This window comes from Myotis davidii, unplaced genomic scaffold (genome assembly GCF_000327345.1).
Source record: "Myotis davidii unplaced genomic scaffold, ASM32734v1 scaffold251, whole genome shotgun sequence".
NCBI lineage: Eukaryota > Metazoa > Chordata > Mammalia > Chiroptera > Vespertilionidae > Myotis > Myotis davidii.
In genome coordinates, this window is record NW_006282378.1 from 535,394 (window position 1) to 544,884 (window position 9,491).

Genomic DNA, 9,491 nt, shown 5'->3' on the forward strand with positions numbered 1-9,491 from the left:
CTGTATGCTCTCAGATCTGCCGCTGAGACCCAAACACAGGTGCTCATCCATGAACGTGTATCAACTCCAGCCGATGGGGAGCAGGCACGTGTGCGCATGTGCACACACACACACACACACACACACTCACTCACACTCACTCTCACGTTCTATTTATGGTTCCCCCCCCAGCTCAGGAACCCTGGTGTCCAAGCTTAGAGTTTTTCCAGCTGCTAAACTCAGTGCAATAACAAGTCCTTGCCTGACCCCTCCAGGGCCCAGAAACTGCCCACAGTCCCACAGGCCCCTCTGTCCTCAGCACCCCCACGGCTCCCCGTGCCCTTTCCCTCGGTGCCTGGCGTTGCACAAAAGGAAAGCCGGTGCCGAGCGAAAAGATTTCATTTCCAAGTCTCCAAGGCCCGGTGCCTGCCCCCCGCCCCCCAGTCATGGCTCTTCACCTTCCCCTTGGCATGCCCCGGCTGCACTGTATCATGGAGGGTGGACGGGGCAGGGGACGGGCAGGCAGCTCTCACCAGCCTCTGGGAAAGTCCTCCAAGCCCATGGCCTGGGCAATGCTGCCAGGAGCCGCAGGGGGGGGGGGTGCTGGCCTGGGGCCTGGGGACATCGCTGCCCTCCCCACACCCTCCCCAGCTGTCCTGGAGCTCAGGGCGCTGCAGTGGTGTCCGGAGCTGCCTGTGGCTCAGGAGCAGTTGCTCCCCGCCCCTCTTCAACCTCAAACCGGACCTCCATCCTCTCAGGCTGGGGCTCCCAGGGAAACGAAGATTTGCAAGAGCAGGAGCAGGGGAGGAGGGAGGACCAACAGTTGCCAGATACCCCTTCGCCGGGAGGCCCGGGGATGTGTGTGTGTGTGTGTGGGGGGGCGCTGTGCCAAATATGGACAGAGATGCGATGCGGACAGACGCGCTGGAGGGAGAGCTGGAGGGCTGGGGCTGGTCACGGGTGGGGTGCCGAAGGGGCGCGCTCCTGGGCATGTGAGCAGTGGGTCTGTGCATCAGAGCAGTGGTCTGTGCGTGTGAATAGTGGGTCTGTGCGTGCCTTTGCAGCCAGGGCGCTGTGAGCCCCAAGTTCAAGCCACCCAGCCGGCCAGCTTCTCTCTGTCCCTCCCTCCACAGCCCATCCCACCTCACACTTCCCCTCCACTCTCAGCCTCCAGAGAGCCCTTCTCTCTCCCACAGAGCCACCCTGCTCCCTGGGAATACTCACCCCGCGGCCCATCTTGGGGCAGAGTGGCTGAGGGGTCTAGGCTGGAGAGGTTGGCAGGAGACTTCCCAGGCCACTCCGCAGTCTGGGGACGGCCAGAGACCCGGCAGCCAGACAGATGACCAGCAACAGGGTAGCTTTAAATAGGTCCCTCTCCCCCTCGCTCCCGCCTTCCCCTCCTCTGGAAAGAAACGTTTGTTGAAACAGGATCCCTGAGGACTCCTCCCCTCCCGCCCCTAAAGCAACTGGCAGTGGCTGTCAGGAGGTCCTACTGCGTGCTCCCCTCAGCCCCTCCCGTCGCCCCAGGAGGCAGTGCCGAGGAGCTGAGAGTGGGAATGCGCCCCTGGGGCCTGGCACAGGGGAGCAGTCCTCCCAGCTCCCAGGAAGCCCGAGGGCACAGGCTGCACCTTCCTTGTGATAAGGAAACTCAGGCACAAGGAGATTAAACACTGTAAACGGACAGAACCAGAAGCCAGGCCCCCGGAGCCTCCCTCCAACCCCCCAGGGAAACAGGCTGTTCTCCACTGTGGAGTCCCAGGGACTCTGCTGTCAGGGGAAGTAAATAGCGTTGGAACCCACGCTGGGCCCTGCCCTTGTCAGCGAAGCAGAAGGACCCGGTGAGAGCCAAAGGTGGCTCCTGGTATCGCCCGAGTCTGGAGAAGGCAGGGAGGGGTGTCCCTCCCCCGCCCCCCCCCAGCTGGAAGGGGTGGGAAGGAGTGTCTGTAATCTTATGCCAGCAAGCACGTGTGTGTGTGTGTGTGTGTGTGTGTGTGTGTGTGTGTGTCTCTCTCGAGGAGGTGACCCAGGGTGGGACCAGCTGATCTCAAGGTCTTGTTGCTGCTCTTTTGATGAACGAGACAGAGAATGAGGGGCAAAGGGAGGAAGGGAGAACAGAAGGGCAGAGAGAGAGACGAACCCACCCTGCCTCCTCCGGAAGTAGTCAGAGGAGGGACTGTCCGGGAGGGCCCCGATTTCCATGGACACACAGAGGAAGTGAAGGAAGGCCAGCGGACTGGGGGCAACTTTGAGCATCCTGAGCCCAAAGGAGGCTGGGAGGGAAGGAGGGCAGGGACGGGGCCTTTGGTCTGGAGGCCTCAGGAGCCACTGGCTGGGCTGCTCCGTCCTTGGCCCCAGGAAGCTCGGTGCAGAGGGATTACCCACCTGTCCTCCCGCAGATCCATCCGAGGGCACAGGGCTCAAGTCTGAATTCCCCCAGCAATGGGCCCTCCCACTAAGGGTCGGAAGGTCACACTGCTTTCACCGCCTCATTCACCTCCTGGCTGACAAGTGGGAGGTGGGTAGGAGGGGGCAGCCACCTTGGCTCTCTGGGCCCCTCCGCTGACCTTGAATGTGGGCCTGGGAGGGAACAGGCGGAAACAGGAACCTGGCCCAGTTCAGGCCCCTGAGTGCGGGAGAGAGGGGATGTGGCTGATGGTGCATCAAGAAGCTGTGGGTAGACATCAGAGAGGCTGCCTCCCTGTCACTGGGAGTCACTGGGAGTCACTGGCCGCAGCGGGAGGTCACTCACATGGGGCAGCTGAAGGGCAGCCTTGTCCCGGCTCAGGGTGGACAGAGGATGACTCGGGAGTCAGGAAGCGCCTGCTCCTTAGTCCTGGGCTGGGGTTCTGGGCTGCCTTCTGCCCAGCCCTCTGCAAGCACCAGGTGCGATGGATGAGAAATCAGCGCTGGGCTCTCCTGGTTTCTACGTCCCCTCCCTCAGCCTGCTGGTTCCTCCCAGAGCTGCCAGCCCCCCCAAGGCCCTGGCTCTGGGCCCTGTGGTCAGGCCCAGGACCGGAAAGGACTGTGCCCTTCCTGTGCCCATACAGCCTGGCAGGCTCTGTGCCTGCTCTGCACTGGGCCAGCGCACAACCCCAAGGGCACTGCTGCTCCCACACTGGGGCTAGATGACAGATGGCAGGACACGGGGCCTATTGCTCCCCCAGGTGCCCCTGAGCACCCTCCCTGCCCAGGTAAGTGTGGGGGCCCTGGGGGGACTTCCTGGGTCTTGACCGTGGGCCAGACTCCAGGACATCAATGGGTGCAGATGCCTGTCCCTCTGATCTGGGGAGCCTGGGTTGGGCTCCTGCTTCCTTTGAACAGTCAGCAGTGCCAGTTTGGATCGAGGCCCCTGGAACGAGGAATACAGCGGAGAGCAAAAAAGACTTGAAAGCAGGAGGTGGGGGAGGCAGGAGTCTGGTCTGGGGTGTGGGTTTGAAAGGCATAGGGCAGAGAGGGGACCGACAAAGGGCGGGATGGGGTCTTGAACCAAATGGGTGGGTGGCATGGGGAAATCTGGGAGGAGGGGTGTGTACATGTGTGTGTGTGTGTGTGTGTGTGTGTGTGTGTGTAGAGAAAGAGAGAGAGAGAGAGAGAGAGAGAGAGAGAGAAGGAGATGGCACACATCTGTACGTGTACCCAGGTGTGTGTTGGCTAATGACTGAGGCGGCATCCCTGTATGGGATGTGTGTGGGGAAGAGTCCTGTGAATGCACCAAATGGTAATTCCATTGAGCCTTTTTTTTTTTTTTAAATCCTCATCCGAAAATATTTTTCCGTTGCTTTTTAGAGAGAGTGGAAGAGAGAGGGAAAGACAGGGAGAAACATGCATGTGAGAGAAACACATCAATTGGTTGCCTCCTGCACGAGCCCGGACCAGTGTGGCTGGGGAGGAGCCGGCAAATGAGGTACATGCCCTTGACTGGAATCAAACCCGGGACCCTTAGTTCCAAAGGCCAATGCTCTCTCCACTGAGCCACACCGGCCAGGGCGCAAAGTGATAATTCCCGAGGAGCAGGTCCTCGGACAGGAGAGGCCACACATGTGTGTCCTCGGATGTGTGTCCGTCTGTTGACCCCCAGGTCTGTGTGTGCGGTGCGTGCCCGTGGCCAGGCAGGGGCGGGTGGAGGCAGGATGGAGCCCCGGTGGGTGTACGTGAGAGTCCATGGGAGAATGTGCCTGAGCCGAGGGAGGGGGCGCGGCTCAGCTGCAGATGGGCTCTCAAGGTCTCCAAGAAACAGTCTTGTTTCCTAAGTGACTGGCCTCCTGGGGCCTCCAGCCCAGACTTGAAGGTTGTTTCAAGATCATAAAAGAGAGAGGGAGGGAGAGAGGGAGGGCAGGAGCACTGGGAGCCTCTGTCACCCCCACTGTCCCTCCTCCCACCCCTCACCCCACTTCTTAGCCTCCGTCCTGATTTGGACCAAACTCCCCAGCCCTGCTCGCTCCCTTCCTCCTCCCTGCGCCAGCCCTCCCTGGCCAGCCTCTCCTTCCCCCTCCCCCTCCCATCTCTCCACCTCCCCTTTCTCTTCTTCTTCAGGGCCTGTGGTCTTGTCACGGTGGCCAGGCTCCTGGGGCCTTCTGGGGGTGTGGGCGGACGTTTTTCCTTCCATGGGGAGGCTGTCTTGGGTGATAGGATGGACAAGGCTGTTGAGCAGGCCTGGGGTGGCCATGCCAAGTGTCCAACAAAGGTGCCTCTGACACCCCCCGTCTCTCCGGCCCTCTCTCCTCCCACGTCCGAAGATTGCAGTGGCCTGGTGGTGGGAAGGCTGGGCTCAGGGCCGCCGGGTGGCGTTCGGGTCCCGTGGCTTCCTCAGTTTCCCCACTGGACCCCGGGACGGCGGGGGTTCTCCCCCTTGACTTGGCTCCTCTGCTTTCTTTCTGGTCTTCCTTTCCAATCTCCTCAAAATGGACTCTGAACCCTCTCCTCTGCCTCTTCTTGCTTCTGTCTGCTTACTCCTTCCCCGAATCGCCCTTATGATTTTCTATTTTCATATCACCTTAGAAAGGATCAAAAACGGAGAAGAGAGAAGCATTTCCCTCAGCTTCTCTGCCTCTGCTCCAATCCTACTTCTTATTTAAAATATTGTTTAAAGGTGAATTTTTAAAATTGATCTCAGAGAGAGGAAGGGAGGAAGGGAGAGGGAGAGAGAGGAAGAGAGAGAGGGGGAGAGAGAGAGGAGAGAGAAAGAGAGAGGGAGAGAGAGAAAGAGAGAGAGAGAGAGAGAGAGAGAGAGAGAGAGAGAGAGAGAGATTATTCTACTTACGTATCATTCATTGGTTGATTCTTGTATGTGGTCTGACAGGGGATTGAACCCACAACCTTGGTGAATCAGGATGACACTCCAGCCAACTGAGCTACTCGGCCAGGCCCGATCCTACTTCTCTTGTCCTCCTGTGGCTCTCTGGGCGGGTTAGCTCCATGTTCGTGTCCCACCTAGACATGCAGGTAGAAGTCTAAGGGCGAAGGAAAGGATGTTCAGGGGCCCGTGCCAACCCCCCTCCCTGACGTGATGGTCCAGGGCTGCTCTGGGCCCCTGCCTTCCCACCTGCACGCCCTGCGATCCCCCCACGCCCTACATGAAGGGCACACGCCTGTACGTGGGCCCTGGTGGGGCCATGAACCAGGTGTGCAGCTTTGGACAAGAGGCACCCTCACCCTGGCCTCCGTCTCTAAATGAGCAATGAGAGCAGAGTCAGAAACTCCTTGAGGGCCCTTTGTAGTTCCGATGAGTCCCAAATCCCAGCTACGTCCTCCCCGCGCATGTCTCAGCCAGGGGCACGGGAGCTTTCCTGCTGTCATCTTTATTCATCCTCTGAACCTGGGTTCCGAGGAGACCTGAGCGGGCAGGGACTCCTATTTTATTTATTGGTACAACCCACAGAGATGAGTCCGACCCCCTTGCTTCTTGGCACGGAAGCCAGGAGGGGCTCGGGCCCGGGCAGAGAGCACCTGCTTTCTCACGGAAGCCCTGGGACGGAGGACGGGGCTGCGATGGGGCTGAGGAATCTGGCGTTTTGTGGCTGCATTTGCTCGACAAATACAAGATGAGTCTGTTGCCAGAGAGTCTTTGGGCTGGAAAAGTATGTCAGGGGAGGTGGGGAGGCTGAGCTCATGGGCCCTGCTGAGAGGGGGCAGGGGTCATCGCTGGGCCCTCCAGGGCTCCCATGTGCCTTTGATTCCATCTGGGCAGGGAGGAAGTGTGCGGCCTCCTGAGGCAGGTTTGCTTTGGCCCGAGATCTGACCCAGCCACTGGCCCAGGGCACCCCGCCTCCCTGCTCCCCTGTCAGGAGGCAGCCTGGCTTGGCCCCCTGCCTCCTTCCTACTCCTTGTTTCCCTTCCCAGGGCCCCTCCACTTGACCCAGGACATAGCTCTGCTCGTCTGCCTGTTCCCTTTGGTGTTCCAGGTGCCCAGCCAGGACAGGCCGCAGCTTGCTCCCACAGACCCAGCTCTCTCCGGGGCTTCAGAGAGCTCGGTCTCCTCTGTGCCTCGGTTTCTCTGCAAGTCCAGGATCTCTTCCCTCTCGTGCTCCTGTTTGGGTGCTCTCAGCACTGCCCCTTGGAAATGTGCTGGCACTGGCGGGCTCAGTCAGGGGCGCACGCTCATTCCCAGGCCGCTTCAGCATTCACACCTTCTCCCAGCTTTTGTTGAGCACCTACTGTGTGCCAGTGTGAGGTCCTGGAGAGACTTACAGTCAAGGCAGGCAAGTTTCTTTTGTCAGAATCTCATGCCCCACCCGCTGACCTGGTCTCCCCAGCCCTCAGGGACTCTTTCTCTTCCCTCAATCATCCCCCACTTCTTTTTAAAAATAGGTTTTAAAAAAGAATAGTTTATTGATTTTTAGAGAGAGAGGAAGGGAGGGGAGAGGGAGAGAAAGAGAGCAACACTGATGTGAGAGCATAACCTCAGTCGGCTGCCTCCTGCGCGCCCCCGGCTGGGATCCAGCCTGCAACCCGGGCATAGGCCCTTGACCAGGAATCAAACCAGCAACCGGTTGGTGCACAGGAAGAGGCCCAACCAACAGAGCCACTCTGGGCAGGGCTCCCCCTACGTCTCTATTTCCATTCCCGCTGAGTGATGTGGGGTGGGCCTGGCTCTGCCTTCCATCTGGGCGACTCTCCCGCTGGAAGGATGAGGGAGCAAAGGCCGGGACATGAAGCATTGGAAACAGCCTGGGCTGGACCGGAGAGGGCGGAGCTTGCCACGTAGGACCTGCTCTAGCATTAACCAGCTGAGTGAGCTTGTCCTCACTGACCTCTCCTCAGTAAAGGGAAGGAATTGGACTGGGTAGGGTTCTCACCGCCAGCTTTATATTAATGCTCATGCGTGATGTCACCCCCAGGGATCATGTTTTAATGGGTCTCAGTGGGATCTAGACATCAGTATCTTTTAAAAGCTCCCTGGAGCCCAGCTGGTGTGGCTCAGTGGTTGAGCATCAACCCTTGAACCAAAAGGTCATGGTTTGATTCCCAGTCAGGGCACATGCCTGGGTGAGGGCTCGATCCCCAGTAGGGGGTATGCAGGAGGCAGCTGATTAATGATTCTCTCTCATCATTGATGTTTCTCTCTCTTTCTCTCTCCCTCTTCCTTCTGAAATCAACAAAATAAATATATAAAAATAAATAAATAAAAATAAAAGCTCCCTGATGATTGGACGTGGAGGCAAGGTTGAGAGCCCTGCGTGGATTGTCTCGCAGATCTCGAGCCCCTCAGAGCTCCCAGGTGCTGAGGTGCCATGCTAAGGACATTAGCTCTTTCCAGGCGTTACCTAGTTTGGGCCTCATAACAGGGTCTGTTTTATAGATGGGAAAACGGAGACACAAAGATCCCAAGTAGGGGCTGCAGGCCACACCGCTGGTAACCCAGGTCCGTGCAAAGCTGTGCTGCCTGGTCCTGGAATCCTAGCCCAAAGTGTTAGATGTGGTTGGGAACCCTGAAGCTTTATTTCATGCACCTGGACTCCTCCTTGGTCACCTGCCTCATCCCCTAAGTTTTAGGTTTGTTCTGTCCAGTCCCTTCTCCCCAGGACACCTAGCTCAGGAGCTGGTTTCCGCAACGCCTATGCCCAGTGCCTCGGTGCCCACCTGGAGCGGGCAGTCTGCTCACCTGGATTCCTCTCCTTCCAGCTGCTGGACCAGCACCCTGTCGCCTCCCCCCCCCCGCCCCGCCCCCAGGCCCCAGGTCCCTCTCAGGATGATGGCTGGTCCTACCCAGAGGCAGCGTGGCCGTGAAGTCAGGATGCCTGGATGTGAAATCTAGCCTACCACTCACTGGACAGAGTGTTGCTCTAAGCTTTGGTTTTCTTTTTTTTTTTTTTTTTCCTCACCCGAGGATATTTTTCCATAAATTTTTAGAGATAGTGGAAGAGAGAGGGAAAGACAGAAAAATATTGATGTGAGAGAAACACATCGATTGCTTGCCTCCTGCACAAGACCCTACCAGGGCCCGGGCTGGGGAGGAGCCTGCAACCAAGGTACGTGCCCTTGACAGGAATTGAACCCGGGATCCTTTGGTCCGAAGGCCAAGGCTCTATCTATCCACTGAGCCAAACCGGCTGGGGCAGAGCTTTGGTTTTCTTAAAGCTCTAACTCAAAGGGTTGTTTTGAGAACGCCATGCACGTTAGCTATTTTTCTGCCCTTGGTTTTCAGTGTCCTGGCCTTGGGGCAGCTGTCTCTGTTTCAGCTGACTCTGACCTCCAGCGCCCTGCCCCCCACCCCTGGCCTAGTCCAGGCTGTTTCCCAGGGAGGGAAGGTGTGAGCTCTGACACCGGAGAAACTCTCTGTTAGCCGAGGACGGAAGTGACCAGTGCGAGACACACTCCGGAGGGAGAAACAGGGCCGCCATGGAGGCGATCTGGCCGTGCTTTCCTCCTCCCTCACTCTCTTGCTCACTCGCTCGCCGGCTCAAGTACTTGGCAAGTGTCTGTGGAGCTTCTACTCTTTGCCAGGCACTGTGCTAGGCGTGGGGGCAGAGCCCGAAAGAGCTGAACGTGGCCTTGAGCGGCTCACAGCCAAGCCGGAGGCGCAGATGTAATGAACAAGGCCGGGGTGAGGACAGCGCAGGTGGGGAGCACAATCAAACGGCTGAGCACGGGAGGCGCACAGCTGCGGCGGCCTCGGCCCACTCTCTCCCACCGCGAGTGCCTTCACCCCCGGCGTCCCATCTGCTTCTTTGTTTTTGTAGTCTTTATTTCTGGCGTTGTTTTCCCTTTGCGTTCCCAATAGAGAGCCTTTGGAAAAATTCCACCCTTGTTTCGGTTGGACCGGGGAAAAGGGGAATTGTCCGCTCCTCGCAGCCAGGACGGCCAAGGGGTGCCCGGGTCCTGGGGCGTCCAGGTGTGGAGCTGCGGGCTGTCAGGAGGGAGGCCCGGGGAGGCCATGTGACCCGGGGCTGGGGATGGGGACCAGCAGGACTTGGGCTGGGCTGAGAGGGCCGTGTGCTCCTCTACGCTCTCCCCAGAGTTCCCCTCAAGTTTCCTTGTCCTCTGTCCTGATTGGAGGGCAGAGCTGCGACCCC

The 9,491-nt window shown here is 58.7% G+C and overlaps 1 protein-coding gene across 1 annotated transcript in view; it reads right to left on the reverse strand.

The window, feature by feature from the left end:
• LOC102757270 (sodium/potassium-transporting ATPase subunit alpha-2) overlaps positions 1-1,333 on the reverse strand; it is a 23,440-nt gene extending 22,107 nt beyond the window's left edge. Inside the window, exon 1 of the mRNA XM_006752837.2 lies at positions 1,204-1,333. Coding sequence (XP_006752900.1) covers positions 1,204-1,215 — 12 coding nt within the window. The 5' untranslated portion in view covers positions 1,216-1,333. The remainder of the gene's footprint in view (positions 1-1,203) is intronic.
• Positions 1,334-9,491: the final 8,158 nt, after the last annotated feature.